General features: G+C 47.6%; 1 protein-coding gene across 1 annotated transcript; it reads left to right on the top strand.

The window, feature by feature from the left end:
• Positions 1-4,035: 4,035 nt before the first annotated feature.
• Positions 4,036-19,210, top strand: LOC117963915 (EH domain-containing protein 4-like). Its single transcript, XM_034905739.2, has 6 exons — positions 4,036-4,499; positions 7,963-8,139; positions 9,590-9,687; positions 13,373-13,785; positions 15,262-15,426; positions 15,803-19,210. Exons 1-6 carry the CDS (start codon positions 4,270-4,272, stop codon positions 16,355-16,357), a joined length of 1,638 nt encoding a protein of 545 aa, XP_034761630.1. The 5' UTR covers positions 4,036-4,269; the 3' UTR covers positions 16,358-19,210.
• Positions 19,211-19,273: the final 63 nt, after the last annotated feature.

Genomic DNA, 19,273 nt, shown 5'->3' with positions numbered 1-19,273 from the left:
TACTGCAAACCATGAGAGAGATGAGCTGCTACTGCAAACCATGAGAGAGATGAGCTGCTAATACAAACCATGAGAGAGATGAGCTGCTACTGCAAACCATGAGAGAGATGAGCTGCTAATGCAAACCATGAGAGAGATGAGCTGCTAATGCAAACCATGAGAGAGATGAGCTGCTAATGCAAACCATGAGAGAGATGAGCTGCTAATGCAAACCATGAGAGAGATGAGCTGCTAATGCAAACCATGAGAGAGATGAGCTGCTACTGCAAACCATGAGAGAGATGAGCTGCTACTGCAAACCATGAGAGAGTTGAGCTGCTAATGCAAACCATGAGAGAGATGAGCTGCTACTGCAAACCATGAGAGAGATGAGCTGCTAATGCAAACCATGAGAGAGATGAGCTGCTAATGCAAACCATGAGAGAGATGAGCTGCTACTGCAAACCATGAGAGAGATGAGCTGCTACTGCAAACCATGAGAGAGATGAGCTGCTAATGCAAACCATGAGAGAGATGAGCTGCTAATGCAAACCATGAGAGAGATGAGCTGCTACTGCAAACCATGAGAGAGATGAGCTGCTAATACAAACCATGAGAGAGATGAGCTGCTAATGCAAACCATGAGAGAGATGAGCTGCTACTGCAAACCATGAGAGAGATGAGCTGCTACTGCAAACCATGAGAGAGATGAGCTGCTAATGCAAACCATGAGAGAGATGAGCTGCTAATGCAAACCATGAGAGAGATGAGCTGCTACTGCAAACCATGAGAGAGATGAGCTGCTAATACAAACCATGAGAGAGATGAGCTGCTACTGCAAACCATGAGAGAGATGAGCTGCTACTGCAAACCATGAGAGAGATGAGCTGCTACTGCAAACCATGAGAGAGATGAGCTGCTAATACAAACCATGAGAGAGATGAGCTGCTAATGCAAACCATGAGAGAGATGAGCTGCTACTGCAAACCATGAGAGAGATGAGCTGCTACTGCAAACCATGAGAGATGAGCTGCTAATGCAAACCATGAGAGAGATGAGCTGCTAATACAAACCATGAGAGAGATGAGCTGCTAATACAAACCATGAGAGAGATGAGCTGCTAATACAAACCATGAGAGAGATGAGCTGCTAATGCAAACCATGAGAGAGATGAGCTGCTAATACAAACCATGAGAGAGATGAGCTGCTAATGCAAACCATGAGAGAGATGAGCTGCTAATGCAAACCATGAGAGAGATGAGCTGCTACTGCAAACCATGAGAGAGATGAGCTGCTAATACAAACCATGAGAGAGATGAGCTGCTACTGCAAACCATGAGAGAGATGAGCTGCTAATGCAAACCATGAGAGAGATGAGCTGCTACTGCAAACCATGAGAGAGATGAGCTGCTACTGCAAACCATGAGAGAGATGAGCTGCTAATGCAAACCATGAGAGAGATGAGCTGCTAATGCAAACCATGAGAGAGATGAGCTGCTACTGCAAACCATGAGAGAGATGAGCTGCTAATACAAACCATGAGAGAGATGAGCTGCTACTGCAAACCATGAGAGAGATGAGCTGCTACTGCAAACCATGAGAGAGATGAGCTGCTAATGCAAACCATGAGAGAGATGAGCTGCTACTGCAAACCATGAGAGAGATGAGCTGCTAATACAAACCATGAGAGAGATGAGCTGCTACTGCAAACCATGAGAGAGATGAGCTGCTACTGCAAACCATGAGAGAGATGAGCTGCTACTGCAAACCATGAGAGAGATGAGCTGCTAATACAAACCATGAGAGAGATGAGCTGCTAATGCAAACCATGAGAGAGATGAGCTGCTACTGCAAACCATGAGAGATGAGCTGCTAATGCAAACCATGAGAGAGATGAGCTGCTAATACAAACCATGAGAGAGATGAGCTGCTAATACAAACCATGAGAGAGATGAGCTGCTAATACAAACCATGAGAGAGATGAGCTGCTAATGCAAACCATGAGAGAGATGAGCTGCTAATACAAACCATGAGAGAGATGAGCTGCTAATGCAAACCATGAGAGAGATGAGCTGCTAATGCAAACCATGAGAGAGATGAGCTGCTACTGCAAACCATGAGAGAGATGAGCTGCTAATACAAACCATGAGAGAGATGAGCTGCTACTGCAAACCATGAGAGAGATGAGCTGCTAATGCAAACCATGAGAGAGATGAGCTGCTAATGCAAACCATGAGAGAGATGAGCTGCTAATGCAAACCATGAGAGAGATGAGCTGCTACTGCAAACCATGAGAGAGATGAGCTGCTACTGCAAACCATGAGAGAGATGAGCTGCTAATGCAAACCATGAGAGAGATGAGCTGCTAATGCAAACCATGTCGAAAACCATTTGAACTCTGAGCGCATGATTGTGTTATAAACGCTCCCAACCTGTGGTTGGACTGGGGTTCACTTGGGGGTCCCTGATAACGACAGCTAGCCTTTCCCCACACCCCCCAGCCTGCGCTCTGATCCGTCTAGGGGTCCCCCTGCTTCATGTTCCCCTAGTTTACCTTGGCTTGCCATGCTTTTTCAATATGCTTTACCATGCCGCTCTAGGCTTCACAGTGCTTACCTCCGCTGTGCCATGCGTTACTATGCTTTGCTGTGCTTTTGCTAGGCTCAGCTTTCACTGTTAAAGGATTGTTAGGAGGGTATTTTGAACAGACTCTATCAGCGCATCACCCAGTGATGTAATCAAACTACGAATAGATGACTCCGGCATGCATTATTTAAGAGCTTGTATTACAGTTTCTTGTTCGGGTTTGGTTTTGTTTCTCATTTACGGTGTTAGAATTGCGCTAATGACGGTGACTTTTGATTTTGGACCAAACTACCAACAGATCCAGAAATGTTTTTTTTTTTTCTTGAACAGCAGCGGCCTCTGCGGGAAGGACGAGGGACTGCAGCAGAGGCAGCAGCAGCCGCCGAGGGGCGTGCCTGCTCTTTTTTTAGTTCCTGCTGTTTTTCAGTTGCGTGCTCTTTTTTAGTTCCTGCTCTTTTTTAGTTTAGTTGACGCAGCAGAGGTCTGGAGACGTCGTGCACGCAGTAGTGTGTTCACGTGATATCACAGGCCCCTTATCAGTACTCAACATGTTTTTGATACGCGGCCCAGGAAAGCATGGTATACAAACAGAGGCGTCACGTTATGGAAAGATAACAAACAAGATGAAAACACGCAGAATGGAGATGTTCTCCGCGCTGCATTGTCTGAGCGCTGTATTGGGGATTTGAGCTAATGTGTCTGCCTTGGTTAGGAGGAGAGGCATCGGGTGCGTTCACCGAGATCATTGTGCGCAGAATCTGTGCAGAATCTGACTAATTTAGCCAATGGGTGCGCTCAGGGAGATAATGCTTAGAAGATCATTTGCTAAATCGGTCCGATTCCGCACAGAATGATCTCCGTGAACGCACCCATTCTCTCACCGCCGGAGTGTTTGGTCAATTCACCAGAGTTAAAAAAACACAAAACTCCGCTTCCCTGCCTGGCGGCGTAGTGACGCAACGTGGAAGCCAAACATCAGCGGGCGTGGCGCCGTTAATCAATATTCACACCGCCTCATGAATTATTAATGAGACGCGGTCTCAGTGTTGAGGAGTCGCTGCGCTTCATTTAGTAAACGTGTCATGTAATAATATTAATAATAATGATGATGATTACCAAGCAGTCATTTAGAGAACCAAATGTGCTGAACATCGACTGTTTAAAACTCGATACAAACCCCAATCTTGTCAAAACTTCACAATTGTATGTTGAATGTCAATTAAATATTTTGTACATATTTATGTTTTTTTAAAAATTTTTATTTGTATTTATTTGGCAGACGCTTTTATCCAATCTCTGTTGTGTTTATTTAACATTATTTATTTGACCAAAAAAAACCAAAAAACTATAACGGTTCTTTTTGGAGTCGGGTCTCGTGACGCCTTGTTTGTTTGTTTGTTTGTTTGTTTGTTTGTTTTGGAATGTAAAGCGATTCCATGATGAATATTTAAATGCAGCCTCTTGAATACCGAAGCGGCAGCATGACGTGTCAGTTCTGGCTGGGCGGGGCCGCGGCAGGTGAGGTGGGGGGAGTTCTGTGGCGTGTAACCGGCAGCGAGACAGACAGAAACAGAGAGACAGAGACGGGCGTCTTGACCAGCGTTGAAACTGAAACACGAACACGCTTGCACATTACAGCTCTGGGATTTGATATCGAAATCAGCCTGCGTGAGAAGACCACGGTGTATCACTGGGACCATCGCCATGTTCAGCTGGGTTAACCGGGAGCACGGCGGCAGGAACGCGGAGGGGGAGATGTTTCAGACGGTCACGGAGGGGCTGCAGTCTCTCTACACTAAGAAGCTGCTGCCGCTGGAGCAAACCTACCTGTTTAACGATTTTCACTCGCCAGCCCTGGAGCCGGCGGATTTTAACAACAAGCCGATGGTGCTGCTTGTCGGACAGTACTCCACGGGCAAAACCACCTTCATCAGGTGAGAGAAGCGCTTTAATCAGGCATACATAAGTGCAGTGTGCGTCCCAAGCAACGCCACGTTTCCACGTCGTTCTCTCGGTGTATTCCAGTGACAATGCAGCTGGAGTTAGTTTGCAGATCTGTAGTGCCCTGCGCTGTTTCATATTGATCTCGCAGTGTCACTGTGTTGTTGCGTGCGCGGTACCCGGTAGTTGCACACTGTAGTTACTGCTTCCGCTTAAATAAACCGCGTGTTGTTTGTTGTGTAAGTTAGCTGCTTTCTGAAACGTCTTTAAATCGGTAACGGTGTAGCACTTTGCGTGTGCTGTGATTTTAATAACTGAGAAACGAGTCGTCAGCAGACACACACACGGCAAGCAGTTGTTAATAATAGTTGTCCACACTGTTTTCAATGCAAGTATAGCTTGCATACAATATAATACACAGTGCCGGACTGGTGTGTTGGTGCGTCACACATCTCAACCCGCGTCAGTGCTATATCCTGACTGAACTGTACCGGACAGTGACTAACCTAATACTGTATGCTAATCTAACTCTGAGCATCATGTCAGCATCCCCAGAGTTAGCTCGACCCGCTGAACCCCAGAGTTAGCTCGACCCGCTGAACCCCAGAGTTAGCTCGACCCGCTGATCCCCAGAGTTAGCTCGACCCGCTGATCCCCAGAGTTAGCTCGACCCGCTGATCCCCAGAGTTAGCTCGACCCGCTGATCCTCAGAGTTAGCTCGACCCGCTGATCCTCAGAGTTAGCTCGACCCGCTGATCCTCAGAGTTAGCTCGACCCGCTAATCCTCAGAGTTAGCTCGACCCGCTGAACCCCAGAGTTAGCTCGACCCGCTGATCCCCAGCTACTCAACTCCGTTCATAATTTCAGCTGTAGTTTCCCATCATCCCTCTCTGTACAGCATGGGCGAGGCTGCAGAGCACTTCAATAAGAAGCCTCTGTGTGTTTTGAATGTGCAGTCATGTGATACCATCCTGTTGGGGAATGCATGTGTGAGATACAAGGTGCCAGTCACAGAGGTTGGACAAAAAGAATATAACAGAACAGCTTTCTTAACACTGTCAAGAGGGTGTAGGGCCATCGTGGGCATCCAGTGCTTTTAAAAAGAGCATTTTCCAGCACTGGGGAATCCCCCTGAATTACATCACACACCTGTCCATGGCTATCCTGGGATTAGCACTGTTCCAGGTACAGTAAAATGCTCTTGAGAAAACTCAGCTGTGATTTATCCCAGTGGGCTATAGGTTGATGAAACCAACCTGAAACATGTTCGCTCAGGCTGTGCAGAGATGCAAATAAGACTCCTGTTGCATAGCAGTGTCACCCGGTCCAGCTTTTAATGAGCTTGGTTAGCCACTGTGTTTATAGGTAACAAGCTCAGGTGTGTCTTATTAAACTCCTAGTAAAACCAGCAATGGATCAGACTGCTGTGCAATGGGAGTCTTATTCCCATCCCTGCTGTGACTGAAACTAACTTGAAACAGGGAGCAAGAGCCTCTCACAGAGCCCTGAATAGCACGGCTCTTTTACTGCCTAATGGTAACATAATCCAAGATTAGTGCTGGTCGAGGTGTGTGAGAAATTGAATGAAGTCAGGCTGTCACAGGGAGGTCAGGTGAGTGGATTCTCGTCCACACCTTGAAGTGACACACACACACTAGTAGGGCTGAACGCAATTTGCATAACAATAAAACCAACTAACGTTCCTGTAAACATTGCTCCCCATCCAGCAGGCAATTACAGAATGCACTGAAGTCAACTATGCAGGTAACAATGGAATGAATTTAGTGTCCCGCGGAGTCTCTCCGAGTTTAAACGTTGCGCCTCTTTGTAGTAAGCTAAGCTGAAGCATTGCATGCGTTTCATGACTGAGCTGGCCTCTGTCTCTCCCAGTATTCACTCTGAATCCTTGAACCACGCTGCTCTAGAGGAGACTTGACATGCAACACATTTCGTTAGGCAGAAGTCTCCTCTAAGACTCCTCGGGAGAGAGTGTACCAAAAATAACCTTGCTCCGCTGTGCGGCAATCCACAGTGCTCAGCTAGTTCTGAAAAGAAACAGAGTCAAACACATGCAGGGCAGAGAGGTCTGCTGTAATCAGTAAGGGTTATGAGCCATGTTTTAGGATATTAAGATACGCTCCTGTTTAGATCATGAAAAACAGGGTCCCTGAATTCAAGAATAAACAAAACAGAGGAATCCTGCTTTACAGGGATGGGAATAAGACTGCTATTGCATAGCAATGTGACCCGTTCCAGGTTTTACTGCCTGCTTGATTAGCCCCAGTGTATGGCTATCAAGCTTAAGTCTTATTTCCATCCCTGGGTTTCAAAGTCAATCATGCTACAGTATGTTCTTCCAGTCCAGCCAGTTCTGGTTGTTTCTCATCAGTTAATCACAGATCACTTGTGAAGCTGCATTCCCAGATGTACTGAGTAAGTGTCTGTGCTTTTCCTGTGCTTATCTCTGCTTGTTCTTCAGCCCCTCTGGCTGGATGACAGGCCTGTGTTCGTCAGTCCCTTTGATCTGCAGGCCAGTGCTGTCGCTGGGCTCCGGAGGGAGGGCTGTGGGATAGGAAGCGAGTGTTTTCATTGTCTTGGTCTGACACCAGTGCCACTGTCTGATTGTTTACTGCCATTAATAGCACTTGCTATCGTCCCCTGCATCCTTCTTTAAAACCCTGACCTGCACCGGGGCTGCAGAAGATACAGCAGTTAACCCTTTACTGCTGGAAGGTGTTCTGATAACTGCGCTGGACTCTCCTCTACAGTGCTGATGTTTTTAAAACAAGCCCTTCTGGGGTATCTTAATACCAGCACCCTGAAATTTGAAAAACCTTGAAAATTTGAAAATCACCCAGGCTTTGGGGCGGCAAAGTACTGTACCTCCTGGTGCCTCTTGGAGCAGGACTGTGCAGCAGGTTGTCTGTAGCTCTGTCTGTCTCTGTGTGTCTGTCTCTGATCCTGTGTGTCTGGAGCAGGACTGTACAGCAGGTTGTCTATAGCCCTGTCTGTCTCTATGTGTCTGTCTCTGATCCTGTGTGTGTCTGGAGCAGGACTGTGCAGCAGGTTGTCTGTAGCCCTGTCTGTCTCTGTGTGTCTGTCTCTGTCTCTGATCCTGTGTGTCTGGAGCAGGACTGTGCAGCAGGTTGTCTGTAGCCCTGTCTGTCTCTGATCCTGTGTGTGTCTGGAGCAGGACTGTACAGCAGGTTGTCTGTAGCCCTGTCTGTCTCTGTGTCTGTCTCTGTCTCTGATCCTGTGTGTCTGGAGCAGGACTGTGCAGCAGGTTGTCTGTAGCCCTGTCTGTCTCTGATCCTGTGTGTGTCTGGAGCAGGACTGTACAGCAGGTTGTCTGTAGCCCTGTCTGTCTCTGTGTCTGTCTCTGATCCTGTGTGTCTGGTGCAGGACTGTACAGCAGGTAATCAGTATCCCTGTGTGTCTCCCTCTCTCTGGTTGCAGGTACCTCCTGGAGCAGGATTTCCCAGGGATGCGGATCGGTCCCGAGCCCACGACAGACTCCTTCATCGCGGTGATGCACGGGGAGACCGAGGGCGTCATTCCCGGGAACGCCCTGGTCGTGGATCCAAACAAACCCTTCCGGAAACTCAACTCCTTCGGGAACGCCTTCCTCAACAGGTAGGGTGGCGCGATCCACAGCAGCACTCAGGACAGAGAGACAGGCAATGCAAGGCTCTGCATTCCCATCACAAATAGAAACACGCCTTCCTTACCTTCACTGAGCTCTGTTTATGCACCCCAGCGCCCCAACGTTTAGGGCAAGGTTTCAGGAAAGAGAACGAGGAATACCCCTCCCCTCCCCCTCTCCTCTCGGTGCCCTGTGCAGAGCACGCACTGTGTGTCTCTGTCTCTGTCTCTGAGCTCTGAACTCAGGTCAGGGAGCTGGTTTCCTCTCAATTGTTTTTAAGATGTTGAATGTATTTATATTAAAAGGAAAAGGGTTTGGAGTGGGGATTGACGCAGATACTCTGGCAAGCTCGGACATCACTAGATAAAAATACAGTAAGACCCGCTTGAGATACGGCTGAAAAAACAAACCAACCAACCGCCGGTTCTTGTTTATAAGCGATTCCACGCCGTTGAACTCTTAAAGGTTCTGAGACTCTCGATTAACTTGTGGTACGGGCTGCTTGAGTTGGGTTGAGAGGAGGAGGAGGAGGAAGAGGAAGAGGCCATTGGAAAGAGAAGACCGAGGGGGGGGGGGGGGGGCACTGTGTGCATTTCTAGTTAAAGTGTGTGATTGGGTTAATGCACATGAATGGAGGCCCTGGGCTCTTCAGTGTGTACACAGAGGCTCTCCTTCTCCAGCACTGTTTCCACCCCAAACATACACCCCCCAAACACTAGGGACAGACCCAGCATTGTGCTGCTGCAAACACACAACGATCTCTCCAGTTCAGTAAAGTCACAGGCGGTTGACAATGCTGTCTGTATCAGGGAGTGTCGGACACGGGCTGCTAACTACAGCCTGGGTTGTGACGAGAGTAAACGCAGACGCGTTCTTATATACCCAGATTCAGATACTCCCCAGAAGAATATCCCTAGATAAAACTCAAAAGGGCAACCCTCGGAGCGGACAGGCTGAAAGCAGAGGTCTGTGTGTGGAGCAGTGTCTGCAGGAGTAGCAGGGAGCGGACAGGCTGAAAGCAGAGGTCTGTGTGTGGAGGAGTGTCTGCAGGAGTAGCAGGGAGCGGACAGGCTGAAAGCAGAGGTCTGTGTGTGGAGGAGTGTCTGCAGGAGTAGCAGGGAGCGGACAGGCTGAAAGCAGAGGTCTGTGTGTGGAGGAGTGTCTGCAGGAGTAGCAGGGAGCGGACAGGCTGAAAGCAGAGGTCTGTGTGTGGAGGAGTGTCTGCAGGAGTAGCAGGGAGCGGACAGGCTGAAAGCAGATGTCTGTGGAAGAGCTACTAGTGTCGATACAACCCACACACCGTCCTGTAGCTCTGTTACATACTGCTTTAGAATTCATACACAACTTAAACATCCAGCTTCATTTGTTTTCTGTCAACCTTTTATTGTCAATGTCATTCTCCCTGCCCCTCTAACCCTGTCGCTCTGCTCCTCTCTGCAGGTTTGTCTGCTCCCAGATGCCCAACCAGGTGCTGCAGAGTATCAGCGTGATTGACACGCCCGGGATCCTGTCTGGAGAGAAGCAGCGCATCAGTCGAGGTGGGTCTGCCTGCTGGGTCTGTAGAGCCACTGATACACCCCGTCAGTGAGGTGGGTCTGCCTGCTGGGTCTGTAGAGCCACTGATACACCCCGTCAGTGAGGTGGGTCTGCCCGCTGGGTCTGTAGAGCCACTGATACAACCCGTCAGTGAGGTGGGTCTGCCCGCTGGGTCTGTAGAGCCACTGATACAACCCGTCAGTGAGGTGGGTCTGCCCGCTGGGTCTGTAGAGCCACTGATACACCCCGTCAGTGAGGTGGGTCTGCCCGCTGTGTCTGTAGAGCCACTGATACACCCCGTCAGTGAGGTGGGTCTGCCCGCTGTGAACACATTTCCTCCAGCAGTCCTCTGGAGCTCTAGTGCTACGAATACAAACCGTGAAAACGTTTCCTCCAGCAGGAATTCTGTTGTGCTGCTGACTCTGAGCTCTGCACTTTCACTTCATTTCACTCTGATTTGATGTATTGAACTAACTACTGTGACTGATACACACACATACACACACGCACGCACGCACGCACACGCATACGCACACACACGCACACACAAGCAAGCAAGCACTGAAATGCACAAACTGGCTGAAAACATGACCCAGGGCAGAGTCAGATTTAGCAAAGTACTAACCACAGTATTTCAAGGGACAATGCATAGCACAGCTGTTTGGGTCAGCAATAGCATGGACTTGGTGAAATTAGCTAGAGTCAGTGTTTTTTTTTTTTGTTTTGTAAGCGTAAGTTACGAGGGCTCACATCTTTAAAATCAGAAGATCATTGCAAAACCCTTGCTGCTGGTGAGGCTTCTAAAAATATTCCTTTGCAAGTATTTCCCAATGCTGAATAAGCAGATACAGAAATAATGCACTCAATGTAACCCTGGGTTTTGAAGCTTTATTAAAAACGTCTCATTCAATTAAATGACACACACTCGCAGTATTGAACCCTCCAGAGCATGTCAGTGCTGGCTTTGGATAGAAGGGTTTAGCTAGGACCTCCAGGTGTGAGCTCAGTGTGTTTGAAACAGGCTGCTTCTCATTGGATAGAAGGGTTTAGCTAGGACCTCCAGGTGTGAGCTCAGTGTGTTTGAAACAGGCTGCTTCTCATTGGATAGAAGGGTTTAGCTAGGACCTCCAGGTGTGAGCTCAGTGTGTTTGAAACAGGCTGCTTCTCATTGGATTGAAGGGTTTAGCTAGGACCTCCAGGTGTGAGCTCAGTGTGTTTGAAACAGGCTGCTTCTCATTGGATAGAAGGGTTTAGCTAGGACCTCCAGGTGTGAGCTCAGTGTGTTTGAAACAGGCTGCTTCTCATTGGATAGAAGGGTTTAGCTAGGACCTCCAGGTGTGAGCTCAGTGTGTTTGAAACAGGCTGCTTCTCATTGGATTGAAGGGTTTAGCTAGGACCTCCAGGTGTGAGCTCAGTGTGTTTGAAACAGGCTGCTTCTCATTGGATAGAAGGGTTTAGCTAGGACCTCCAGGTGTGAGCTCAGTGTGTTTGAAACAGGCTGCTTCTCATTGGATAGAAGGGTTTAGCTAGGACCTCCAGGTGTGAGCTCAGTGTGTTTGAAACAGGCTGCTTCTCATTGGATAGAAGGGTTTAGCTAGGACCTCCAGGTGTGAGCTCAGTGTGTTTGAAACAGGCTGCTTCTCATTGATCTGGACTCTGTCTGAGCTGGTTCTGGGATGAGGAAAGAAATGATTCAATTGAAAGTGTTGGAATGACCCTAATAACTACTCGTGTGATGATGTCATTCTTTAGGGAGCATTTGTCTTGAAACACAGACTTTATAAAATGTGTGTTTTGGCAGCATAAACATATATTTTTATGAATTAACCATTTCAGGCCACTTCTAGACTGCAGCAGCAATTCCAACCGCATAATATCACATTAGTTTAAAGATGAAACTTTAAAGTAGAGCAGACCAGCGTCTCCCAGGCCCTCCTTCAGTGTACACAGCTGTTCAATGTACAAGGCCTCCCAGAAACACAATCGTTTTCTGAAGTGTGCATTTACAGTGAAATGAAAGTTACTTTGGGTTGTGGTTCCCTTTTTATAGTTTGCAGCGTGGAAGTAGATTTCTAGATGCGGGTAGTTTGGGGGAAAGCCATGTCCCTTGCTGTCACAGGCTGGCTGTTTCATCGTTGTGATAAGCCTGCTCACTGAGTTTCCATTCCAGCGGTTCCACAGTGTCTCAGTGTTCGTACTGAAGTGGGAGACTCCTGCCATTCTGACACGAGGCTGGTGTTTTTATCCAGAATCAGTGAAGAGGGGCTTCATGGGAAACGTCGTTCATAACTTCAGAAACTCGGCAGTGAGGCACAGGCTTGTAGTAAATATTATAAATCGTGTAAGAAATCCACCGATTTCTAAGGGTTTGTCAAACGTCCAGCACAATTATAAAAGTTGATGTCATGTGCAGGGCGTCTCTTTTTAGAAGAGATCTCATTTTGCACAGTTTGAGCATCCTGAGTCGCTCAGCTTAGCCCAGTCTGCATCTCTTGCCCAGTCTGCATGTGATCTACAATAAGACACACCCTACACACATGTGTGTGTGTATATATATATATATACACACACACACACAGGAGGTCTAAAAAGGAACTTTGTTATTTTGACACTGGGGGCAGCAGTGTGGAGTAGTGGTTAGGGCTCTGGACTCTTGACCGGAGGGTCGTGGGTTCAATCCCCAGTGGGGGGACACTGCTGCTGTACCCTTGAGCAAGGTACTTTACCTAGATTGCTCCAGTAAAAACCCAACTGTATAAATGGGTAATTGTATGTAAAAAAAATAATAATGTGAAATCTTGTAACAATTGTAAGTCGCCCTGGATAAGGGCGTCTGCTAAGAAATAAATAAATAATAATAATAGGTTTCGACATGAGTCTTTTTATATATAAAACAACTGGTTCAGTTCCTCTTTCAGACAGAGTCTCAGCAAAAGCACAAGCATAATAAGAAATCGAAACGAGGGGAAGCCCACAGCTGGTGAAACTGGGCTGTTCTCAGCGGGGTAGGGGGTTTTCTGACATCTGTTGGTTTGTGAGCAGTGTTCCAGTTTGAACCTCTCCACTCTGTAATAAGTTCCATTAGACCTGGCTGGCTGCTCCCTGTAAAAGGGAGGTGTTTTATAAGTGCAATAACACTCCAGGGTGTTCATATATGGTTCTGAATCCACAAGCCTGGGCTGTTTCACGACACTTGTGCTTTGCCTCGTGTAGAACAACACCCCTGGGTGTGTCTTAGTCCTGGCTCTTTCAATGAACTTTTGGGCGCTCTACTTTTTTCATTCTTAAAAAAATCAGATAAAAGCTTGTAAGTCCAATATAAATATATATAATAAGTTCTCCTGCATATACTTCTAGTTGCACAATTGGGTATTTTGAAGTTCTAGATTAATACCCCCAAAAATTCAGAAATGCAAAATGCAGTAGAGCCAGCACTGCAGCATTGCCAGGTCTGGATTCCTTCTGCTTGTGAAACTGGTTTTGCTGAGCTTGTTTGGGCTTGCAGGCTGGGCTGTCCTTGTGGTTTGAAGTGCCAGTAACCCAGTGAATAGTCACAAGGATACTGCAGTGTGTGTGTGTGCTTGGTTCAGTGTTCACGCCCTCACTGTGTGTTGTATACAGTGTGTGCTTGGTTCAGTGTTCACGCCCTCACTCTGTTAAGTTGCATGTTTGCTCCTCCCTCTGCAGGCTATGACTTCGCACAGGTGCTGCAGTGGTTTGGGGAGCGGGTGGATCGCATCATCCTGCTCTTCGACGCTCACAAGCTGGACATCTCGGACGAGTTCTCGGAGGCCATCCGCGCGTTCCGCGGCCAGGACGACAAGATCCGCGTGGTGCTCAACAAGGCCGACCAGGTGGACACGCAGCAGCTGATGCGGGTGTACGGCGCCCTCATGTGGTCGCTGGGCAAGGTGATCAACACCCCCGAGGTGGCACGCGTGTACCTGGGCTCCTTCTGGTCCAAACCCCTGCAGAACATGGAGAACCGCAAGCTCTTCGAGGCTGAGGCCCAGGACCTGTTCAAGGACATCCAGAGCCTCCCACGCAACGCAGCCCTGCGCAAACTCAACGACCTCATCAAGAGAGCGCGGCTCGCCAAGGTACGAGGGCAGGGGAGACGGGAGAGATGTATTTGAACTGTTTGAAAGAATGTCTGAAGTTCCACAGTACGGGTCATATGTAGCTGTTGTGCGGAGGAGATGAGGTATCACATTCTTATCAGATTGTAATGTTCCACTGTACCACTTCCATGTGCCCTTCTGTATGCACAGTAACTCGGTAAGGGTTAGAAAGCAAGTCGCTTTGGCTGGTGTATGCACGAGTATTCCTGCACTGTTTAATTCTGAATGTGAACGGAATGGAACACAATAAAATAAATACCATTGACAACGTTGCTCAGAGGAGCTAAACAAATATTGGAAGCAGAACTGTGCTGGTTTGTTTTTAACAGTGCTGCCACCTTTATTTAAATGCCGTAAGCAAGCACAAACCCTTTCAGTGAGCTGTGAGCCAGGCCCGTCTTATCTCTTCCGGAGTGAGTTTCCATCAGCCAGGCGAGAGAGAGAGGAAATGAATGTGCTGTGCGTTCCTTCCTGCCCAGCGCTGTCCGTCCCGACGCTCCCCGTGCCCGGCTGCTGACTCGCGTCGCTGCAGAGCCTGCCAGTTACTGGACTGGCTTGGTGTTCCAGGGAGGGAGCTTCCTGTTTGTGATCTTGTTTTGCGCCTCGTCTTCGTTGTAACCCGAAGCTGGACCCCTCGAAAGCTCTTGTTGTTTGACTGTCATGTTTACTTGTGCTGTTGCACTCCTGTACCAGATACTGCATCTTAAACAAGGGATATCCTGAAGAAGAATGGATGTAGGAATCTGTGTCCGTGCCATTCAGTTACCTCTAGTATTATTAATACGTTCTGCTTCCCAGTGTTTTTACAAACCGTTCAGGTATTTCAAGGTCGTCTGAAGCCCTGGCAACTGTTTATATTAAAAGAAAAACACTGTTGAACAGGAGACATCTTTTTTTGTTTTTTTAAAATGCTTTTGTTGTCTTTCCTGGGCTCGGCTGCCTCCTCACTGTTTCAGATCAGAATCTGTGTTGAAAGAAAAACAAAGAAAGGAAAATGAATGAAGGAGTGGGAGAGCGTGAGAGAAGTCCTTCCTTCCTCTGTCCCTCGCTCTGTTTCCTCAGCGGTTGGGAGGGGTGGGAGTGTGTCTGTTGCAGGCTCCCTCACAGTCTCCAGGGTTTGTTTTTCAGAGCTGAAAGTTTCCGAAACCGCGCTCTCAAATATAAAGCAAGTCCTGCTGCAAGAGCGTTCATTTATACAGTACGCTTCGTACATTTGTAAAGGTTGTTCTGTGCCACTGTCATCAAAGATACACACTGCTCCAGGGATGGCAATATTCCATAGCAGTTTGATCCGTTCCTGGTTTTGCTATGAGTTTAATAAGACACACCTGAGCTTGTTACCGATACACTGTGGCTCACCAAGCTCGTAGTAAAACCTGGAATGGCTGAAACTGCTACGCAATGTCAGTCTCATGTCTATCCTGGCGTCGTTTTAAACATGCTTCTGTGTGGCAGGTCCACGCCTACATCATCAGCCACCTGAAGAAGGAGATGCCGGCCGTGTTCGGGAAGGACTCCAAGAAGAAGGAGCTGATCAGCAAACTGCCTGAGATCTACACCGCCCTGCAGAGAGAGCATCACATCTCACCGGGGGACTTCCCTCCCGTCGCCAGGATGCAGGTAAAATACACTGCACTGAACACAGACACACTGCGACACACACCGGCACTGCGCACAGACACACTGCGACACACACACGCTGCAACATACACAGACACACTGCACACACACACACACACACACACACTGTGACACACACAGGCACTGCGCACAGACACTTCATACACACACACACACTGCAGAGAATGCAGAGATGGAAATAAGACTCCCGTTGCATAGAAGTTTGACCCATTCCTGGTTTCTCTAGGAGTTTGACACACCTGTGCTTGTTACCTGTACACTGTGGCTAATCAAGCTGGTAGTAAAACCTGGAGTGGGTGAGACTGCTGTGCAGTTGGAGTCTTGTTTTCATCCCTGTGATGATTTTGTCTCGCAGGAGCAGCTGCAGCACTATGACTTCAGCAAGTTCCCGCCCATGAAGATAAAGCTCATCGAGTCCGTGGACAAGATGCTGGCGACCAAGATCGCAGGGCTGATGACGCTGATCCGCGAGGAGGAGAGCGCCATGCCCGCGCGGATGGTGAGCGGAGGAGCCTTCCAGGGCTCTGAGGAGGGGCCCTTCGGGCACGGCTACGGGGAGGGGGCCGGGGAGGGGGCCGACACGGAGGACTGGATCGTGGCGCGGGACAAGCCCAAGTACGATGAGGTCTTCTACAGCCTCTCCCCCATCAACGGACGCATCTCCGGAGCCAACGCCAAGAAGGAGCTGGTGACCTCCAAGCTGCCCAACTCCGTGCTGGGCAAGATCTGGAAGCTGTCTGACTGCGACAGGGACGGCATGCTGGACGACGAGGAGTTCGCCCTGGCGCAGCACCTCATCAAGATCAAGCTGGAAGGCTTCGAGCTGCCCAACGAGCTGCCCGCCCACCTGCTGCCCCCCGCCCACAGGAAGCACCGCAGCGACGCCCTGTCCATCCCCTTCGCAGAGTAGGAGAGGAGGGACCAGGGGCCGCGGCTTTTAAAAGCAACACAGTCACTGTTGTATATATGTGTGTGTATATATATATATATATATATATATATATATATATAATTTTTTTTTTTTAAACATTTTTGCCATTCCAGCTTTTAGAGGTAAGCTAAAGAATAAATAATAAAGCCGTGGTAAACGATGGTAAATGCGGATTCTAGCCATGGTAAATTCCTGTGCACTAGGATAGAAGTTTATTTTAGACACTGTTGTTGTGTATTTTGTGTAGCCTGTAATTGCGCAGGTTGTGTACATGCCTGTGTGTTTGTGTTGAAGTGTAAATATGCTGTAACAGTCCAGTGCAGTTCTGAAGAGCCTGTCTGAATCCAGTGTGTTATCGGTGTTGCTGTCTCACCGTGCTGCTGGTTGCACAGTCATGCATATTCACTCACATGCTGGCACTGCCACAGCTTTCTTCAGTCGTGGGGGTGCTTGTGTTCTGCAAGCACACGGGTTTATATGTGAAATGAAAGCAGTGGTGTCATGTTTCCACTGTGTGTCCCAGCTCTAACCCATGTGTCTGTTTGCATGGCTACACAGTGCAGCAGCCTCACAGGCAAAGCCTGGGATGGCTCAAACTGCAGAAGAAAAGAAGCAGCTGGGTTATAAATGCAAGACCCAGACGTTTTGAGGGGAAGTCTTTTGTCTGTGTTTGTTAATTCAGTTTGCATTATTGTGACGGGAGTATCATCGACGCTGACCTCTCGTCGAGTTTCTCTTCCGTACAGCTGAGAGACACGCTCCAAAGACAGCCACCAAGAAAACATGAAAAAGATCTCAAAAGGAATGGCTGAGCATAGGAGCTGGATAAACACCAAGATCAGGAGGACGTGGGGACATGAATGTAATGGGATCGCTCGTCTCGCCTCTCTCTTGAAGTAGCGTGTGCCCCGTTTTATTTAAATTAGTTTTTTTTTTCTGTAGAAGACACCGAAACGTTTTGATGTAGTAGTTGTTCTCCTTGTAAAGTGCTGATAGAGTTGTGGTCCAGCAGGTGTAGCTGTTGCGCTGCTGCTGCTGAGCAGAGAGCTGCATTGAGTGTGTTCCTTATGACCGGCTTCGGCAGTGTAGACCCTGTCGAGTCTGTGTCTCTCTGAAATACCTCTGTGGTTTAGACATCCTCCTCATCATCATCATCATCACCTCCTCCCCAGGATCAGGCCCACTGACCACATGGCACATGGGTTTGTGGCTAATGAAACAAACCCTTACAGAGCTAGTCTAACCTCTCTGTCAAATGCACATATAAAAAAGCCATGGCTGCAAAATCGCCTGGGGTTTCTTTAGAACGACCTTGGAGATGCTGTTTAGACACCTAATAATTCAGTACTTGACAGGGAGGTTGTAATACATACCCATACTATAATAGGTTATAATAAGAGTTTACATAGCACACAGTGACACCCACTGGCATCAAAATGTAGCTGCAGCTATTTGTACAATTCTTCACTGCCCCCCTTATCATTGTGTAGTTTGTGTTTTTAAAAATAAGTAACATGCGTACCAGCATGGAGAAGTGAACGAATACGAGGACGCTGGCTTGTATACCCTCGAGAGACGGCTCATTTTCAGATGTGAATGTGCGACACACTCCTTCTTAGCTGCTGTTGAGGTAGGGTGGGGAGGAGATGGTTACAGATTTGATGGAAAAACGTTTTCATCTTCTGCTTCATAACAAAAAAAATAATTTAAAAGCAGTTTGCTCCCAATAGCACACACTCCGTAACTGCTTACGTTGTTATAATATATAAAGTGATTTTATTTTTTACGATGAAAAATGTGTATTTTATTAATCTGTTAAAAGCATGTATCTATACTGTAAGCAAATGAAACCTGCAGATGTGCCAAGTCTGCGTCTAGTTTCTGCTTTCACTGCAGTGCCTGTTTGAAGTGGAGGTATGAGAGCAGCAGGGTTAGCTGGGAACTGCTGTCAGGGACATTGTGATCGAGTGGATTACTGTTACTATTATTGTACTGTTGTTTAGGTCCTGCATCCCAAGCTTTCCTGTGTGTATTGATTTCAGAATCTTTTCCTGTTCCGCTCTATTCTAGTTCATTCCTAAACTGCACGGGATGTCAGGTTTGCGTTTCTGAAGAATTCTTTGTCTGTGTGAGTTTGTGTCGGTCAACCCCAGGACTCCTCACACCTTCTGTTAGTGCAGATTGTATTCTCGTCTCACTCCGAAGGATATGTTTATGAATAGAATTCTTATTCTAACTATCGATCTCTCCCACTCATAATCGCACTTGTTCTTTCTTTACCTCTCTCTCTGTCTCTCTCTCTCTCTCTCTCACTCACTGTCTCTCCCTCGGTGTCTCTCGCTCGCTCTCGCTCTCTCTCTCTCTCTCTCTCTGTCTCTCTCTCTCTCTCTGTCTCTCTCTCTCTCGCTCTCTCGCTCTCTCTCTCTCTCTCTCTGTCTCTCCCTCGGTGTCTCTCTCTCTCTCTCTCTCGCTCTCTCTCTCTCTCTCTCTCTCTCTCGCTGTCTCTCCCTCGGTGTCTCTCTCTCTCTCTCGCTGTCTCTCCCTCGGTGTCTCTCTCTCTCTCTCTCTCTCTCTCTCTCTGTGTCTCTCCCTCTCTCTCTCTCTCTCTCTCTTTTTTCTCTGTTAATCATTTGTCAAACTTGGCCAAGTCAAAGTGATCTATATTCATTATTAATGCTTTTATAATCAACTCTTTGAGATGTAGAAAATGTATATTTTTATGTAAAAAATAACCACAACAAATATTAAAAAGTAATCTTATATTTTAAATGGATGTTTGTTTTTTTTAAATGTCATTGTTTTAATCTTGTAATAAACTGAAGCCTTGCCCTATATATGTTTTATTGCATTTTTTTCTGTGTTCATTTTTAACTCCTTCTCACTGCTATCGACTGA

This window comes from Acipenser ruthenus, chromosome 15 (genome assembly GCF_902713425.1).
Source record: "Acipenser ruthenus chromosome 15, fAciRut3.2 maternal haplotype, whole genome shotgun sequence".
NCBI lineage: Eukaryota > Metazoa > Chordata > Actinopteri > Acipenseriformes > Acipenseridae > Acipenser > Acipenser ruthenus.
This window is presented reverse-complemented; position numbering and strand designations above follow the sequence as displayed.